The sequence below is a fragment of the Zonotrichia albicollis genome, chromosome 25 (genome assembly GCF_047830755.1).
Source record: "Zonotrichia albicollis isolate bZonAlb1 chromosome 25, bZonAlb1.hap1, whole genome shotgun sequence".
NCBI classification, from domain to species: domain Eukaryota; kingdom Metazoa; phylum Chordata; class Aves; order Passeriformes; family Passerellidae; genus Zonotrichia; species Zonotrichia albicollis.
This window is the reverse complement of record NC_133843.1, coordinates 3,255,616-3,274,880: the sequence shown is the minus strand read 5'-3', so window position 1 is coordinate 3,274,880 and position 19,265 is coordinate 3,255,616. Positions and strand designations below refer to the sequence as shown.

Sequence of the window (19,265 nt, the reverse complement as noted above, 5' to 3'; positions counted from 1 at the left end):
AGCACCAGTCCGGTTCAAATCTGGAGGTTTTTTCCCATAAAAGATACAAGCATGGCTTTTCATTCGTAAAAGCAAGAGGGGAAAATAGTATGAAATAGAAACATTAAAGAAGGCAAACTAATAGAAACTTCATAGACTAATAGAAACGTCAAACTAATAGAACTAACAGAAAACTTCAATCTTGTGTCACAACCCCACCACAAATCACCCTCCAGCTGCATTATGGAGAAACTCACACACCCCCAGAGCAAGGGGCTTCCTTTTGTAGGGTTTTTTAAATCTCTTACCTGAATGTTGAGAGGTTTCCCGCAGGCCTGGGACTGAGGATCTGCGTTATTTAGTGCCCTGCACACGGGAGTAGCGTCCCGGTCGCCAAGGCAATGACATTGGAGCCGCTGAAAAGCGAGGCAAAAGCTCCTGCGCTCCCTCCTGCCATAGGAGGCGGCAAAAAAGGGGTGGGGAGCGCTCAGCCAAGCGTGCCAGGGAATTAAAGCTGGGCAAAGTGACGCCGGGACAAGCTGGGATGTGCGGGATGCAGGAGTGGGGACACTCTGTGGAAATTCTGAGCACACAGGAAATATTTCTGTGTTTGCTCTAGGGTGCCCTGACTCTGACCCTCATTCATGGAGAAAGTTTCCTGAACTCCAGAATAGACTAGAACCCACAAAAAGTACGAAATAGATTATAGAAAACAGTGTAGGTGTATCACTTGGTGAGAAATTTGGGTTTTGGGGTTTTTAGTATGTTGTGGATAGGAGCAATGTGAAAAATGCATGTATTTTATGACTGGCTTTTCGCAAATATTAAACTGAATATTATACGTGTTGTGTTAGTAATGCTGTATTAATTCTCTTAAGTAGTTTGTTAAATATAATTTCAGGTTATATAAAAAATGTTAAAATAGAAGCTGTGCTATGTAGGATACTGTTTTACTGATAAGAAATAATAAACACCTGAGTCCAAACATGAACTATCTCAAGAGCCTTCAATCCAGACCTAGAGAAACCCACAACTGGGGTTATCTGGGCTCTGCCCCTCCCCTGATGTGCCTATATTTATTTATTAATTGATTGACTGATTGATTGATTCCAGTCAGTTAATATCCTTTTTGCTGCAGTATCTCTATTCCAATTATTAGTTCCTCTGTCCCCTCCATATTTATTTATTTATTAATTGATTGATTGATTCCAGTCAGTTCACATCCTTTTTGCTGGGGTATCTCTATTCCAACTATTAGTTCCTCTGTCCTCTCCGGGGAATCTGACGGGACATCCCACCTGTGCTCTCATTGCTGTCGGTAATTAGCCGGCGGTAGTGATTAGCCCGAAGGGCTGATTAATTAGCCAGAAGGGCCGGTTAATTAGTCAGGGGTATTCCATGCGCGGGACGTTGCCCGCGGAAAGGCGGCAGATAAGGGAGGGCTCCCTGAGGATACGGAGAGGAGGGGGAGGGCGCATCTCAGCTCATTAACCGCGTCATTACGCGGCTCATTAGCGGCTCATTTGCATACCAATGCGGCTCGCGCGCGCCTTTCCCGCGCGCTTCCCGCCGCCGGGCGCCCCCTGCCGGGCCGGCGCGGGGACCACAACTCCCGGCGTGCCCCGCGGCGGCCCCTCCCGCGCGGCCCCGCCCCTTCCGGCGGGCCCCGGCGGAGCAGAGCGGGGCGGGCGGAGCGCGGCGGGTTCGAATCCCGGCGGTGCCGCGCCCGCCATGAACTTCTCGGAGCTCTTCAAGCTCTCGGGGCTCCTAGGCCGCTTCTCCCCCGACGGGAAATGCCTGGTGAGTGCCGGCCGCGCTCGGCGGGGCCGTGCGGCCCGGGACGGGGCGGTTGGCGCGGCCCCCGAGCGGCCGCTGCGCGGGGCCCGCCGGGCTGAAGGCGGACGCTGCGGGGCAGCGATGGAGCCCCGGAGCCGGCGGGCCTGAGCTCAGAGGCTGCTGCCGAGAGGCTTTGAGGCACGAAGGGTCAACACCGGAGACATGAGTCAGGTTTAATTAACCGTAATCAGTTAGATGAATGAGTACTTTAAATTATGTAGTACCTGAAGGGAGCCTACAGGGAAGATGCTAGAGGGACTTTTTACAACGGTTTGGAGAGGCTGGAGGAGGAAGAACAGCTTCAAACTGCCAAAGGGCAGGGTTAGATGGGATATTGGGAAGGAATTCTCTGCGAGGACGGGGAGGCCCTCGCACAGGGTGCCCAGAGTAGCTGTGGGTGCCCCTGGAAGTGTCCAAGGCCAGGTTGGACAGGGCTGGGAGCAGCCTGGGACAGTGGAAGGTGTCCCTGAATGGGCTTTAAGGTCCCTCCCAACCCAAACCACTGAGCGATTCTGTGAAATAAAATAAGTTATCAGACAGAAAGTAATTTTTTAAAAACAGGTGTTACTTGCCCAGCAATGATGAAATTGAGGATTCTATTCACTGCTCTGAAACCCCCTTTCCCCCTGGTTAGTTCTCACTGTAGTTTGCAGTGGAGCTCAGTGCATATAGAACAGAATACAGAATCCTAGACTGGTTTGGAGTGCAAGGAACATTAAAGCTCATCTAGTCCCATGCAGGGACACCTTCCACTGTCCCAGGTTGCTCCAAGCCCTTTCCAACCTGACCTTGGACACTTCCAGGGATGGGGCAGCCACAGCTGCTCTGGACACCCTGTGCCAGTGGCTCACCACCCACAGGGAGGATTTTTTCTTTTTTAAACACAACACTGATGCTCTCTGAGCTAAATGTGCCATCAGAGCGAGCCTGGCAGGGACAGCCATCGTACTCCATCCAGGATCCTGTCCCTGTCCCCCCCAGGCCTCGTGTGTGCAGCACCGCTTGGTGGTTCGGGATGCCAGCACCCTGCAGATCCTCCACCTCTACACCTGCACGGATCAGATCCAGTACATCGAGTGGTCCTCGGACTCGCAGTTCATCCTGTGTGCCATGTACAAGCGGGGCCTTGTCCAGGTGAGCATGAAAGGAGCACAGGGCGTGTGTCCTGCTGGGGTTTGGGTGTGATGGGAGTGAGAGCTTAACAGCCAGCACTAGTCCGAGGCTTTGCTGAAGCACCTGATGTTATTGGTAACACAGCTTGAGGATAGCCAGGATTTTGAAAGCCATGACAAAAATCTTAGTTTGAAAAAGAATATTTCGGATAAAAATGCCCAGCGAAACAAATCAGAATTGGAGATTACCTTACAGAAATAAATAACATGCAAGCTCGTTAAGTGAGCTAAACCTGTTTAAATGTTGGCTATTCAGTATATTTATCACAGAAAAAATCCAACCCCACACCATTTGCCATTTCCACGAGCACACAAAGCACGGGACTCACTTTTGCAGCGGGATCCAGCGCCAGTCCTTCATGGCTGCGGGTGGCTGGGTGTTGCTGGGATGCAGGAGCCTGTTGCCAGCTGCAGGGAATCCTGCTGAGCAGAGCTTTGGCTGAGCTGATGCTGCACTGTGTGGTTGCTCCCTGCCCCAGGTCTGGTCCCTGGAGCAGCCGGACTGGCACTGTAGGATCGACGAGGGCTCCGCGGGATTGGTGGCCTCATGCTGGAGTCCGGACGGGCGTCACATCCTCAACACCACCGAGTTCCATGTGAGTGTGCAGGCAGGCTTGCTCCTCTCGGTGTCAGGTGTTGCTGTCTGCCCTCTGCCTCCTAAAATAACCCAGAGCCCTTAAAGCTGCAGTGGTGGTGGAGAGCAGGGATGCAGCTCTGTACTCCTGTGTGTGATTCTGGTTAGTTCCAGGTTAGGTGTTGGTTGTGCCACTAACATTTTTTCCTTTTGCTTCTGGTGAGAAGGTAGAAAATGGAGACATAAATTTGAAGGTAAAATTGTGTGGTTTAGAACATATCCTAATGTTTTGATTTTGATGGCATTCATCACAGCAGTCCTGGAAATCCAATATGTTGCTTGCACAGTGAGAGAAGCCCAGGATTTCTAGTTAGCAACTCAAACCATAAACGTTTCAGAGTGATTTTAAATTAAAACTTACAGACATATTGACCTGTGAGATTTAGATCCAGATCCTGGAAATATTTTCCCAGTTGTTTGATTTGACACACAGGAGCCAGACTGCTGGTGGAGCTTGTGAAATTAAAATTATAACACCTTTAATGCTTATTAAAACCCATATTGGGGAATGCTGCTAATGTAGGATCCAAATTGGTTTGTGGATGGTCAGTTTGTTGGAAGGCTTGTGGATTCTGACTTTTCCACCTTTTGGATTAGAGCTGATGATTGCTGTTATTGAGTGCAGCAGTGAAGGGTCAGAAAATAGCCAAGAACAGCATGAGACACTTTCTTTTTGTATTTACTCCTTCCAAACCTGTGGAAGGGTTTTAGGTGACAGGATCTTGTGCCATAACACTGGTTAGCACAGAATTCATGTGCTGTAGTACAAAATTCCCCAAAAATTAGTTAGTAAGATATTAGGATATCCTAAAATTGTCGGTAGGATATTGCTGTGGACTCTGCTGTGTGTGTGTACACTCACTCCCCCATCCCTCTAGACAGGAGTGATAAGTTTAGACCTTGGTATTCCCAGGTGAGAATTGCCCTGATAGCAGCAATAAAAATTAAAAGCAAGCCCAGAATTCCAGCCTGGAGGCAGAGCAGCCATCCCTGCTGGCCAGGCAGCAGCAGAGGAGGCAGAGCTGCAGGCTGGGGCTGTGTCAGGCTCCCAGAGAAGATCTCGTGGCACGTGCATGTGGGGGTGGACCAGGGAGGATTTATTGCCTCCCAACAGAACTCAGTTTGACCTTAGAGGATTTCATTAAGCCTTTGCCAAGTTGGCATCTGTGTTGGGATAAGTTTCCTTTCCAGCTGTAAACAGGCTGCTAAATTAGCTGTTGTCAGACAGCTGCCAGGGCCAGGCTGTGGTTGGAGCTGTGTTTACTCCCTCCCTGCTAAATCCACAGTCTGGGGGGATGGACGTGGGCAGTGCTCAGGATATTTAATATCAGTGTCTTATCAAATCCACTGATTGCCTGGAGGGTTTGGGGGTTCCCTCTCAGCTCAGCTGGGCTTTGGTCACCTCCAAACAGCACCAAGTAACCACTTGTTATTCCTCAGGTCAATGTGTGAACTCTGCTGAAAGCTCCCAAGGAAGTTTCTTATTCCCTGAATTTTTAAAGGTTATGGTGGGGCTATTTTCTTTCTAGCAATCTGTACTTACCAGTGCCTCAGAAAAATCATTACACAATCCCAGAGTAGTTGGAGTTGGGAGAGCCCTCTGGAGATCATCCAGTGCAAGGCAGGGTCAGCTGGAGCAGGTGACACAGAAATGCATCCAGGTGGGTTTGGAAAGTCTCCAGAGAGGGAGATTCCCTGCCCTCCCTAGGAAAATGTTCCAGTGCTCTGCCACCCTCCATGGAAAGAAATTCTTCCTCATGTTGAGGTGGAAAACTCATGTTTTAGTTTATGGCCATTACTCCTTGTCCTGTCACTGGCATCTAAAAAAGGAATCTGGCACGATCCTTGACACTTGGAATTCATCAGCTAATTTGCTAATTAAAGCTAATTTCTTTGTGGTCAGTGTTCCTCTTCTACTGAAATCCACTCTACATTCTCAGTGTGTCCTGTGGAGGGTGTTGAGCCCCATGTGACTCCTTCCAGTGCCAGAATTTACAGGCACAGGTAGAGCTTAACCAACAGCTCAGGTAAAGGATTTGAAGCAAATGGATCCTCTTCACATTTCTGAAAGTGCTCAAAGCCAGCGTTTTGGATCAGCCTGGCCTAGTGGAAGTTATCCCTGCCCATGGCAGGGGTGGGATAAGATGAGCTTTAAGGTCCTTTCCAACCCAAGCCATCCTGGGATTCTCTGCTTCCTCATGACCCTCACATTTTGGGATAAATAGCGTGAAGATGTTCTGGAGTGTTTCTCTGAAGAGCTGTGCTTACAAACAGCATACTTGGTACTTTGTCTCATTCCATGTCAAGTCCTCAAGCATTAAGGAGCTTCTCTGGGGCTGCAGCAGCAGGGAGAAGTGTGTGTGTTTCTGTGTGTGTATCCCAGCTAATCCTTGGTAACTGTGCGTGGCTGCGTTGGCTGAAAAATGCTTCCCGGCGAGGAATGTGCTCTGAATAATCTTCTGAAATCCAGTGCTGACAGACACTGCTATGTAAGGGGGCTGAGTGACCCAGTCAAGTCTGGGACAAGAGTTGACAGTCATTTGAGCTGTAGGTTGTTTAAAAGTGTGTTTTTGTCTGCTGAAAATCACCAGTCCTACACCTGCCTGGAGCTGTCAACATCGGGCCGTGGTCCTGGTCACTGTTTATCACGTTACCATCTAAATACTTTTTATTTCTCAGCTGTTTTTAGGCTATTTTAAAAATGCTTCTGCTTTTGGTTTGTTTTTTCCACTGCAAAACAACAGCTGAAAACTTCTCAGACACCATTATTGTGAGGATTTGAGTTTGGCAACTCCACTCAATCTATGCTGAAGAGAAAGTATCCCCCAAAAGGAGCAGTGGAGAAGGGCTTGCTGTAGACTCAACTAACCATGGGCTGTTCTCCTTCTCTAAAAACAATTGTCCCTTCTCCATGAATTCCCTGAGAAAGGCAACAAACAGCAATGGAAATTTCCTGTCATTTTTGAAGTGTTTGGTTTCTTTTCTCACCCTCTGTGTTTGGTGTTTCTGTTGCTCCTGATCCTGTCTGCAAGCTGTGACATAATCCTTCTAATCTTCTTCATCTCATTTATGTTGGCAGCTTAAATGAGCTTGTGGAATGTTCCAGGTGGGAATATGAAGGTTTTCCCTTTGTGTCACAATTCAGATGTAAACACAACGTTAAGGGAAGGGGGTGTGAAATGCATACATTAAGCACACAATGTGAGTTTCTCTGTAGGAATGTCTGAGTGGGCACAAATGGAACAACAGAAAAGGATCCTGCTTTCAGGAAGCAAAATTATTTGGTTTTAAATGTTCCTAGTGCTAGACTAAACCATCCAGTTGTGTGAGTTGGATGAGAAGTTAAAATGGAATTATAGAATGTGTGCTTCCCTCTGAGCCTGCAGCCCTTGGAACAAACAAAGAACAGCAGGATGAGAGGACACAGCCTCAAGCTCCGCCAGGGGAGGGTCAGGTTGGACATCAGGAGGAATTTCTTCATGGAAAAGATGGCCAGGTTCTGCCCAGGGAGATGGGTGGTGGAGTCCCCGTCCCTGGAGGTGGCACTTGGTGCTCTGGGCTGGGTGACAGGGTGGGGATCAGGAACAGGTTGGATTGGACTTGATGATCCTGGTGGTCTTTTCCAACCTTAATGAATCTATGAATAGACAAACAAGATGATCTTTAAGGTCCCTTCCTGGCTGTGATTCTATGATCTTGTTAGATATTAAAGGTGTGCTGTGGCTGATAGATGGAGTGAAGATGAGAGCTTTGCCTTTCAGACACTTAGAAGCATGTCATTTAGTTGTATCTGGGTTTTTGCAGGTGTATTTTTGTGTGTGTGACTGTGCCATGAAACCTGTGCTGGCCTCCTGAGGCTTGGAGCAGGCAGTGTGGTCCAGGATGGAAGTGTTTGATGCCCAGCAGGCCAGGGGAGCTGTTCCTGAGGCTGAGTAGCAGCACTCAGATGCCTTTGTCAGGAAAAATGATGATCCAGCCCCGAGCATTCGAAGCCTGCAGCTGCTAAGCCTGTATTAAGTGGCTGGAGAATGTGTGCTGAGTGTTTTGCTCAGGGGAGGCAGGGCAGCCAGTGCATTTAGGGATGCAATTAATAGTCCCCAGCAGCATTTCAGTGCTGCAGTTGCTGCAGAGGAATGTGTGGAGGCATTGTGTTGGTATTTTTAAAGTAAATCTTGCCTGAGGAGCAGACTGACAGCGCTGGCTTTGGGTGGCCGGAAGTGAGCGGCCCCAGGGTCATTAATCAATAAAAGCTGATTAATGTTCATCTCGTGGGTTCCTCCAGGAGCTGCTGAACTTAGAGGAGGAGGTTCTGCCCCTCTGCCCTTCCCAGGTGAGACCTCACCTGCAGAGCTGCCTCCAGCCCTGGGGTCCCAGTGTAGGAAGGACCTGGAGCTGCTGCAGAGAGCCCAGAGGAGCCCCGGGGTGATCAGAGAGATGGAGCAGCTCTGCTGGGAGACCTGGGATTGTCCAGCCTGGAGAGGAGAAGCTTTGGGGCAACCTCATTGTGGCCTTCCTTACAGGAAAGATATAGAGAGACAATTTCCAAGGCCTGGAGTGACAGGATCAGGGGGAATGGCTTGCCACTGACAGAGGGCAGGGTTAGGTGAGATGCTAAGAAGAAATCCTTCCCTGTGAGGTTGGGCAGAGCTTGGAGCACCTTGGTATACTGGAAGGTGTCTGTGTCCATGGCAGGGGGTGGGACAACATGAACTTTAAGGTCCCTTCCAGCCCAAATCATTCTGTGATTCCATGGAGAAAAATTTTTGTGTTACTTCTTCAAATCTTAGAGGTTTCCTGATGCGTAAGGCAGAAGGGTCTGTTTGGGATTCCATGGATCTCTGATGGGGAGGCAGAGTTTATTGGGATTCTGAAGCTTGGTTTGGACCCTGTAAATCCCTTGAATTCTGCTTCCCACCAAAACTGATCATGTCAGCAGGGGAAAAACCTCCAACTTCTGTTGCAACACAGAGCCTGCAGTGTTACCAGTGAGGCACATCCTGCTGCTCCCTCAGCATCCTGTGTCACCATTGAGCAGTGCCAGGCCCTTCAGGGAAGGAAAAGACAAACCTGCAGAAAGCTGTAGGAGAACCTTCCTCAAACTGCTGGGCTGTGTGGAGTGTGGAAGAAGGAGGAAATGGGGACAATTCTGGTATTTTACATAATGAATCAGAATTAATTTTGATGTTCAATAATTCAGGGAAAGCCTTGTGCTAGAGGTGCTTCACTGGAAAAAGTCCTGCCTGTAGCTGTTCCTTGGTGCAATAAAATGCAGGAAAACACAAGTTCAGAACCTGAGTGTGGAAACATTCCTTGCTCCAGCTCCAAATGCAGAGGTTCACGTGCCATCCTGGTGAATGCCCTGTGTCTGCGCTGCCGTTGCTAAGGGACAGGGAGTATTTGTTTTTAATTGGGTAATGTGCAGATGGCAGGGCAGAGCCTGCAGTGCAGCTGTGACCTTGGGGAGCTGTGGGGAGGCTGCCTCTGCCTTGGTGCTTGTGGAGGCACAGTTCTCCAGAAATCCCCCAAACAGCAGTGGAAAGCCTTTTGCTTTGCATAGCAGGTTTTGGGTGTCTGGATTTTTCAGTAATTCTGTAAGGGTGCCTGAGAAGGGAAGAGCAAAATACAAATCAGCCATCAAAGCTGAGGGTTTCTAAATGTTAAATTCAGTTCAGTGTGCATACTTGATAGCCTTTTCCCAAGGATACAGTGTTCTGAAGGGGCTGTAACTTGTCATCCATTCATAAAGGCAGGAAACTCCAATCTCTCCTCCACATTTTGTGATGAATCTGTTTTTCCAACTGCACAGTGACTCTAGCACAAACATCCTCCCAATCTACTGCCCAATGTCAGGAACTTCAGTGTTTGTGAAGAGGTTTTCTCCATATCAGTGTGAATTTTGTATCCCCATCTAGAGTACTTGTGTAAGTTTGGGTAAATTCCCTTCTAACTGCCAGAAATTGGGAAAGAATTCCTCATAGCTCCTTCCCAGGTCATTGTGTTACACAAAATAGCTGCAGAATTAATTAATCACAGAAGTTTTGTTGATCCACTTTGTGTTGCAGAATTAGGTTGGTGTTTTCCTGTTAATTATTATTATTTTTTTTAATCTACACATTTTTTTTTAATCTGCTCCCTGTCTCTGTGCCAGCTGCGAATCACGGTGTGGTCCTTGTGCACCAAGTCTGTGTCTTACATCAAGTACCCCAAAGCATGCCAGCAAGGTAAGTGTCACAAACCTGGCTGGGAATTGTCCTTTGATGTGGCAGAAAGGGAAAAAATACTTTTAATGTGATGACAAACCCCATTTTTGGGAACAGGGTCTGGTCCTGTCCCTTCTGAGCAGCACCTGCAGCCAGGTTGTGGTGTCTGAGTGAAGGATTCCAGCTGATCCATGTGCCTGCTCTTCACATGTGCATCTGTGTTGTGTTTGCCTCTGAGGGATCCTTTAAGACATTAAATTATGCTGGACGTGCTCACGATAAAAAACATTAATCCAAAGTGACTTTTGTCATCTTCTGCATATGGAAAGGCTGGAAAGGGAAGCTTGTGTCAGGGCTGTCAGACCACATGGCTGTGGTGAGCAGTTTCCTGCCCAAGGCTTGTATCCCAGAGATGACAAAGACAATTATGTATTCCATGCAAAATCCAGGAGGATGGGGAGCAATGCCTGGGAGTTGGTGGAGACCTGATGGTTGCATAACTGATCCATTTAGCCAGGCTAAATGAAGTGGTTATTTGAAATCTGTTGGGTTTATATAACAACTGTCAGTGGTTAGATGTGTTTTGAAGCATGCTGGAGCTCTGCATCCTGAGAAATTGTACATTCTGAGCTTAAAACTTGCTGACACACCGAATCAGTAACACTGTGCTTCGCCTTGATTAATGTGACCTTCTGTGGAGAGATTCTGCCTCCTCTTTTAGTTCTGCTTTGAATTGGGAGTAACTGTGCCTTGCTGAAGACTCATCAGCTCTTCTGCCTTGTTGTCTGATTCCTAATTAAGCCAGTTTTAATTAATCTGTGCCGTGGCAGGGGTGGCTTTCACCAAGGACGGGCGCTACATGGCCGTGGCGGAGCGCCGCGACTGCAAGGATTTCATCAGCATCTTCGTGTGCAGGAACTGGCAGCTCCTCAGGGTAAGCTCTGCCTCTGCTCTGGAGTTCCCTGCACGTTTTGCACACTGTTCCATGAGAAACAGTGAGAGCAGCAAGTGCTTGGTGCTTGGGACATGTGGTATAAACTGTTCACACATGGGATCAGTCCATGGAGGGTGGCATTGGCCACAGGCTGGATCTGAGCAATTAAACCTCATTAAGGACTTGTCTATTTGTGTCACCTCTAATTTGGGAATTCTGAGCCTCACCAGAAGCTTACAGGAAAAATTTGGGGAAAAAGAAAATTTGGGAAATAGCCCTAAATGTTTGTCGTGTTCATTAGAGCTCTTCCCTAATGAAGTGGAAGCTGTGGCTGTCCCATCCCTGGAAGTGTCCAAGGCCAGGTTGTATCCCCATCCCCAAGTTCCAAGATGGAACTTGGAGCAACATGGGACAGTGGAAGCTGTCCCTGTCCCTTCCAGCTGTCCCTGTAAGGTCCCTTCCAGCTCACACTGTTCTGGGGTTATTTGATCCTGTACTTGCTTTAAGACAAGGAATTAGGCTCCAGGATTTTTGACTGATTCAGTGTAACTAATTTAATTCTCTTATGAAATGCTGTTCATTTGAAGGTATAGAAACTTTCTGCTTTTCTGTAGAGGGGATCAAAGATCCACTGAATGCAGCATGTGTTACAAGAGGAAATATTTTTGTTGCTACTCTGGCATACAAAAAGCTCTTTTGTGTTTGTGGTAGGCCTTGAGAGGTTAAAGCTGAACATTCTGTCAGCTTAGATGCAACAGGATTTGTTGACATGTTTCAAATGGTTTTGTGGTTTCTCTTTTGTGGGCAGCATTTTGACACTGAAACCCAGGATCTGTTTGGGATTGAGTGGGCTCCCAATGGCTGTGTGCTGGCAGCCTGGGACACGTGCCTGGAGGTAAGAGGAAAAGCAGATTATTTTCTTGAAGAGCTCAAGCTGGTCTTTGGCCATCATGTATAAAGGAATGCCTGAAATATTATATATATAATTTATATATATAATATATATATAATTATATATAATATATATATATAATTAGTGTTTCAACTGTTTATTTTGAACATAAAAGGATGTGAGTCCAGCTTTTGTTAAATATTACATTTGTGTTGGGGATGGGTGTCCTTGCAAGTGGATGTCACCGTTCTTTAAACCTTCAATGACAAGAAATTATTTCTAATTTATCTTGCAAAAAAATTGTAAATATTTTGCTATTGAAATAATGAAAGAATAATGGAAGAGTGTAAGAGTTTTCTCCAGCTTTACTGACATTGCACTGCACAGTAATTTTACAGTTACTCATCCAAAAAGAGAGTAACGAACCCACTTAACTCCTAGATAAGAGACCATTTGTACCTTTGTATTTAACTTGCATGTTAAGCAGGCAGAGTTTGGCAGGAGGATTTGCCTGCCTGTGGTTTTCAGCAGCATTGCTGGATTTTGGGGTGGCTGTGCTGTGTTTCAGTACAAGGTGCTGCTCTACTCCCTCGATGGGCGGCTGCTCTCCTCCTACCGTGCCTACGAGTGGCCCCTGGGCATCAAATCTATTGCCTGGAGTCCCAGCAGCCAGTTCCTGGCCATTGGCAGCTTTGATGAGAAGGTGAGAAGTGTTTCCTGCCGCTTTTATCTAAATAATTTGGAGAACTTTGCCCTAACAGTCTCTCCTTGCCGCCCAGGTGCGTATCCTGAACCATGTGACGTGGAAGAAGATCACAGAGCTTGAGCATCCAGCAGTCATTACCAACAAAAAGACTGTAAGTGTGGATCCCAAATCCATGGAGACCTTAGCAGAGCTTGGATGCTGCTGTTTGTATCTGAAAGATGCTCATTAATCCATTTAATTCTGGAGACTTTTCTTTTTTTTTTTCCTGCCAGGGCTTGGGAAATTGCATGGCAAGCTGGGCATGTAACAAAAAAGGGGAATCCTTTCAAATTTGATGGAATATGTGTCTATGATCATCTCTCTTGAGCAGTAATGATTCTGAGATGCTCCTGTCACATGCCAGTGTGTTTGGGGTGTAGGTGGTGGCTGCATTACAGATACAAACTGGAAAACTCAACAGGAGAGATTTGTCTCAGCTTTATACAATTCCTAACTTTAAACAGTGCTGGAACTGGATTGTGTTCAGATTTTCCATCCTGTGTGGACAGGCTCATCCAGCTCACCTAAAGGGCATTTCCTGGAACATCTGTCAGCGTTGATTTTTATCCTTTATACCTGTACCTGCAAGGCCTGACAGATTGTGGGCTGTTGGCAGCAGGTGCAGAGCTGCTGTTCCCAAAATCCCGAGCTGATCTCATCCCTGGAGGTAATGAGAACAGTGTGTGGTGCTGTTTGCCATTGCAGAGGGACTGAACAGACCTCCTGGAAGAGTTTGTGTGTGGATTGTAAGCCTGCAATATTCACATGGCTCTGCCTCTTAACCAGAAGCCAGGCACGAGCCATTAAAGCACCTCAGCAAAGCTTCTCATGGCTGAAAAATGCTTTAACTTCCAGTTAGGTGTAAAATATGTCATGGAAAACAAATGGAAATAGCTCTGTTAATCTCCACTACACAGACAGGAATTGCAGTTGCTGTGTTTTATCCTGGTCCTTGTGTTCAGCAGGCACACTAAAATATTTTTGCTGTTTTCCTTCTGCAGCGCTGCACTTTGTTTGTGGCGGAATCAGATGAAAGATTTTGGGTTGTAAAACTGAAATTCATGTTCCTGCTGTAATGGGGATGATTTCATTTGCTGTCAGAAATAATAAATGAGGTGCACTCCTTGGGGCTTATTCTCTGGGGTGTTTTTCCTGATCATGGCTCCAAATGGCCCATGATTCATTGGGAATACTGGATTCCAGATCTGCCTGCTGAAGCCCTTTCCTGTGTCGATGAACCAGGGGATGCTGAGTTGTTCTAAATGTGCAAATGAGCCAGTGGGATGTGGGTATTTGGTAACAGCCCCTGTTCAAACTCTCCAAGGCCCTTCTGTAGAGCTCTCACTTGTTTCTTTGTAGATTGTGTATAAAGAAGTGGAGAAATCCCCAACTCTTGGCACAGAGAGACTTTCTTTCCCTCCAACAAGAGCATTGGCTAGTTCTCTCTTCAGCACACAGAGTAAATGTAAGCCAAAGTTTACTCAAACCAGACACTTGAGTTTGCCTTGGGAAGTCTTTAAATAAACCTTGTAGGTGAACTCTGCCCCTTGGATGGTGGAACAGATCCTCTGGATGTTCTCTAGGGCAGTAAAAATCAGTCTCAGTCTTTGTGGCACTGTAAATCACCTTTGGTTAACAGTGTTTTAAATACTAGTTAGAAGGTAGTAGAAAAATGAATCTCTCCTCATTTTCCTGATTTAATCTCAGTCTTGCCTGAATTTCCAGCCTTTCCTTTTTTGTAGGAGGGCAGGAATAGTAGTAGGGTGGCTGTGTGAAGATGTAGTACCTTAAAGCAATTGAAATTTTAATTGGGACATCTTGGAGAAGAGTAAAATATGATCCTATCACTTCAGAGCTGAGGGGTTTTAACAGTTGGATATAAATGCATTGTCCATCCAGGCTCACTTAGTGAAATACTTTTATTTCCTGTTCCAGATGACATTTGCCAAGTGCCAGTTTCTTTAAATTACATCAAACCAGTTGCTGACAAGGCAAATCCCAAAGTGGGAGTTGGGATGTTGGCCTTCAGTGCAGATAATTGTTTCCTGGCCACCAAAAATGGTGAGTTCCGACTGCCCTGCCTCAGAGGGGAAACCATGTGGGGCATGTGGGGCTTTCCTTGGCAGAAATGATCCTTTGCACTATAAAAAGAGTCATGGCCCTGTAAAATCAGCTCTGTTGTGAGATGTGTTGCTACAGAGGAATCCCAGCCTGTCTTGTAGTGTGTGTTAACTGTTGGGAGCTGCCAGAACTGCTGGTCAGGGCATGAACTCAGCCTTGGCTCTGTATTTAATGAAAATAGTGGGGTTTTAGATTTCTTCAAGTTTGTGGGAGCACACTGTGTTGAAAATGAAACAAATCTTCCCACTTACAGGCTGGGTCTCTTAAAAGACAGAACTCTGCACAACCTATAGCAGGAGGAATTCTGACTTCCTAAATAGTGAAACTATTGAGGAATATTGAAACTATTTCGCTATAGTGAAACTGACTTCCAGAATAGTGAAACTCATGGAATTAAGGTTCCATTTTTCCCTTTGGTCCTGAGGGGCTGTTTGTGCCTGGATCAGGTGCAAAACCCATCAGACAAATGTGACAAAAGCCAGGGAGGACTGAGAGATGGACTGAATCACTTTTACTTTTTTTTGCAATATTTCCTAAAAGATCAAACAGTGCTAATTGAGGTGTACCTAAATTGGTTTGTGTTCTACGAATTAGTTAGTTCGTGTGCATTTAGAAAAACCACATGTGATCCTTTTATCCTCCAGCTATCACACCATTGCTGTTTCCCCTGCAGATAACATTCCCAACGCTGTGTGGATCTGGGACATGAGGAAGCTGAAGCTGGCAGTGGTGTTGGAGCAGCTGTACAGCATCCAGTGCTTCCAGTGGGACCCCTGCCAGCCCCGCCTGGCCGTGTGCACGGGCAGCAGCAGGGTGTACCTGTGGTCCCCAGCTGGCTGTGTGGTTGTGAAGGTGCCTGGGGAAGGTGAGCACACAACCTCCCAGCAGCTGCTCACTTGTTGGAGCCGTGGCTGCTGAGAGCTTTAGGCTTTCTGCGCTGGGAAAAGTTTCTACTCAAGAGAACGCTGCATTGACCTGAGGCTGTGGAGAAGTGTCCAGAATGGAACGATGAACTGGGATTGTGGAGTTTGGATAGAAGTGTGTAATATTAAAGGGTGGAAAACTTAGAGTGTGGGGTTTTAGAATATAGTGATATGTATAAAGCAAGATGGAGGTTTTAGAGTGGAGGCTCCTTTTTTTTCCCTCTTCTCGTTTTCCTCTTTTTTTTTGCTTCCTCCTTTTTTTGTTTCCTTCTTTTTTTATTTCCTCCTTTTTTAAACTTCCTCCTTTTTTTATTTCCTCCTTTATTTCCTCCTTTTTAAAATTTCCTTTATTTCCTCCTTTTTTATTTCCTCCTTTTTTATTTCCTCCTTTTTTATTTCCTCCTTTTTTATTTCCTCCTTTTTTATTTCCTCCTTTTTTATTTCCTCCTTTTTTATTTCCTCCTTTTTAAAATTTCCTTTATTTCCTCCTTTTTTATTTCCTCCTTTTTTATTTCCTCCTTTTTTATTTCCTCCTTTTTTATTTCCTCCTTTTTTATTTCCTCCTTTTTTATTTCCTCCTTTTTTATTTCCTCCTTTTTTTTATTTCCTCCTTTTTTTTATTTCCTCCTTTTTTTTATTTCCTCCTTTTTTTTATTTCCTCCTTTTTTTATTTCCTCCTTTTTTTTATTTCCTCCTTTTTTATTTCCTCCTTTTTTTATTTCCTCCTTTTTTATTTCCTCCTTTTTAAAATTTCCTTTATTATTTCCTCCTTTTTTTGTTTCCTCCTTTTTTTGTTTCCTCCTTTTTTTGTTTCCTCCTTTTTTTGTTTCCTCCTTTTTTATTTCCTCCTTTTTTATTTCCTTTTTTTATTTCCTCCTTTTTTTATTTCCTCCTTTTTTATTTCCTCCTTTTTTATTTCCTCCTTTTTTTGTTTCCTCCTTTTTTTGTTTCCTCCTTTTTAAAATTTCCTTTATTTCCTCCTTTTTTATTTCCTCCTTTTTTATTTCCTCCTTTTTTATTTCCTCCTTTTTTTATTTCCTCTTTTTTTATTTCCTCCTTTTTTTTTATTTCCTCCTTTTTTTATTTCCTCCTTTTTTATTTCCTCCTTTTTTTTTATTTCCTCCTTTTTTTATTTCCTCCTTTTTTATTTCCCCCTTTTTTTATTTCCCCCTTTTTTATTCTCTCCTTTATTTCCTCCTTTTTTATTTCCTTTTTTTATTTCCTCCTTTTTTTATTTCCTCATTTTTAATTTCCTCCTTTTTATTTCCTTTTTTTATTTCCTCCTTTTTTTATTTCCTCCTTTTTTATTTCCTCCTTTTTTATTTCCTCCTTTTATTTCCTCCTTTTTTTTATTTCCTCCTTTTTTTATTTCCTCTTTTTTTTATTTCCTCCTTTTTTTTATTTCCTCCTTTTTTATTTCCTCCTTTTTTTATTTCCTCCTTTTTTATTTCCCCCTTTTTTTATTTCCTCCTTTTTTATTTCCCCCTTTTTTATTCCCTCCTTTATTTCCTCCTTTTTTTTATTTCCTCCTTTTTTATTTCCTCCTTTTTTATTTCCCCCTTTTTTATTCCCTCCTTTATTTCCTCCTTTTTTTTATTTCCTCCTTTTTTATTTCCTCCTTTTTTATTTCCTCCTTTTTTATTTCCTCCTTTTTTATTTCCCCCTTTTTTATTCCCTCCTTTATTTCCTCCTTTTTTTTATTTCCTCCTTTTTTATTTCCTCCTTTTTTATTTCCCCCTTTTTTATTCCCTCCTTTATTTCCTCCTTTTTTTTATTTCCTCCTTTTTTATTTCCTCCTTTTTTATTTCCTCCTTTTTTATTTCCTCCTTTTTTTATTTCCTCCTTTTTTTATTTCCTCCTTTTTTATTTCCTTTTTTTATTTCCTCTTTTTTATTTCCTCCTTTTTTTAATTTCCTCCTTTTTTTATTTCCTCCTTTTTTATTTCCTCCTTTTTTATTTCCCCCTTTTTTTATTTCCCCCTTTTTTATTCCCTCCTTTATTTCCTCCTTTTTTATTTCCTTTTTTTATTTCCTCCTTTTTTTATTTCCTCCTTTTTTATTTCCTCCTTTTTTATTTCCTCCTTTTTTATTTCCTTTTTTTATTTCCTCCTTTTTTTATTTCCTCCTTTTTTTATTTCCTCCTTTTTTATTTCCTCCTTTTTTTATTTCCTCCTTTTTTATTTCCCCCTTTTTTATTTCCTCCTTTTTTTATTTCCTCCTTTTTTATTTCCTCCTTTTTTATTTCCTCCTTTTTTATTTCCTCCTTTTTTATTTCCTCCTTTTTTATTTCCTCCTTTTTTTATTTCCTCCTTTTTTATTTCCTCCTTTTTTATTTCCTCCTTTTTTTATTTCCTCCTTTTTTATTTCCCCCTTTTTTATTTCCTCCTTTTTTATTTCCTCCTTTTTTTATTTCCTCCTTTTTTATTTCCTCCTTTTTTATTTCCTCCTTTTTTTATTTCCTCCTTTTTTTATTTCCTCCTTTTTTATTTCCTCCTTTTTTATTTCCTCCTTTTTTATTTCCTCCTTTTTTATTTCCTCCTTTTTTAATTTCCTCCTTTTTTTATTTCCTCCTTTTTTATTTCCTCCTTTTTTTATTTCCTCCTTTTTTTATTTCCTCCTTTTTTATTTCCTCCTTTTTTTTATTTCCTCTTTTTTTTATTTCCTCCTTTTTTTATTTCCTCCTCTTTTATTTCTTCCCTTTTTTTCCCTCCTTTTTTTTTCCCCCTCCTTCTGTCTCCTCCTTCCCTTCCACAGGTTTGGGTGGTTTTGTGGAATTGGATAAAAAAGTTCCCATTGCACGGGTGTTTGGTTATTGGGTTAACAGTAAAAATAATTTAGGTGTCATTTCTTAATTGGACAGTTTAGCCTTAAAAGGCCTTGTAGGGAGAGACACAGCTCCATTTTTAGTTTGTTAGAGTGAAGTGCTGTAGAACTCAGGGTTTGTGAGACTGTAACATAGATAAGAATGAATAAACATCAGAGTCCCACAAGAAATACCATCTCACACATTTAATCCCAACCCTGACAGAAAAGAAGTAAAGAATCTGGAATTGGTGAAAAATAATATTCCATTTATAAATTGATCTGAGTGTTATCCTGGAAATAGCTCAGGTGTGTTCTTGGAGCTGTTCAAAAACGGGTGTTTTCACCCTCAGGAAAAGAAGAGCTCATGGTGAGACACAGGAAATGTCACAAGGATTTGTGTGGCTGATCCCAGCTGCCTTTTCCTCCAGCAGGAGGATGAGCTGCCAACTTGCTGACACACGGATTTTTCCTGCAGGTGACTTCCAGATTGTGTCTCTCTCCTGGCATTCCAGTGGGGACTCCATGCTGCTCCTGAGCAAGGACCACTTCTGTGTGTGTTACTTGGAAAGAGAAGAGGTAAAATAAAAGAACTAAAATGCATTAAAACTGCTCCCAAGTCTGAGGAAGAAAGAGGAAAGGAGTGCAAAACCTGTTGCCCAGTCTGAAGTGTTTGTATTTATAAGTTATTTATTTGAAGGAGCTCCAAGCTCAGTGTGTGACATACTGTGACTGCATTTGAATGAAGTGATGTAGCAAGTGCACTGTAAGGAATGAGTGTCTGTTGACAGAAAACCTGAATATTGAGGGAGTTGATCTTTTTCAACTCTGAACTCTTATTTTCTAAAACTGTAGCTCTGTGTATATATAATGTATAGCTATTATTTAAATTTTCTATTTCCAATAAATATTTTGATAGTTACAAACTATAAACCTGCACCTCTGCACTTGAAAGTCTGTTTCAGTGTGATCAGTGATGTGATGATGTATGATTTATCCCAGCACAAGGAAACTGTTACTTGCACACA

At 43.8% G+C, this 19,265-nt stretch overlaps 2 protein-coding genes across 2 annotated transcripts in view; one reads left to right on the top strand and one right to left on the bottom strand.

The window, feature by feature from the left end:
- The window catches only part of TP73 (tumor protein p73), a 32,554-nt gene extending 32,185 nt beyond the window's left edge, over positions 1-369 (bottom strand). The window contains exon 1 of the mRNA XM_014271079.3: positions 288-369. The gene's annotated coding sequence lies outside the window, so the exon portion shown is untranslated. The remainder of the gene's footprint in view (positions 1-287) is intronic.
- Positions 370-1,625: 1,256 nt separating this feature from the next.
- Positions 1,626-19,169, top strand: WRAP73 (WD repeat containing, antisense to TP73). Its single transcript, XM_074558555.1, has 12 exons — positions 1,626-1,779; positions 2,797-2,949; positions 3,467-3,583; positions 9,770-9,842; positions 10,652-10,755; positions 11,564-11,650; positions 12,216-12,350; positions 12,427-12,504; positions 13,752-13,857; positions 14,328-14,453; positions 15,187-15,378; positions 18,716-19,169. The coding sequence occupies exons 1-12, from the start codon at positions 1,711-1,713 to the stop codon at positions 18,823-18,825; spliced, it is 1,350 nt and encodes a 449-aa protein (XP_074414656.1). The 5' UTR covers positions 1,626-1,710; the 3' UTR covers positions 18,826-19,169.
- Positions 19,170-19,265: the final 96 nt, after the last annotated feature.

Excerpts from the sequence above, each read along its gene's own strand:
- WRAP73 (XM_074558555.1), top strand. The coding sequence starts at position 1,711 with ATGAACTTCTCGGAGCTCTTCAAGCTCTCGGGGCTCCTAGGCCGCTTC. Across the intron at positions 11,651-12,215 it reads CCTGGGACACGTGCCTGGAG|TACAAGGTGCTGCTCTACTC; the intron begins GTAAGAGGAAAA and ends GCTGTGTTTCAG. Across the intron at positions 15,379-18,715 it reads TGTGAAGGTGCCTGGGGAAG|GTGACTTCCAGATTGTGTCT; the intron begins GTGAGCACACAA and ends TTTTTCCTGCAG.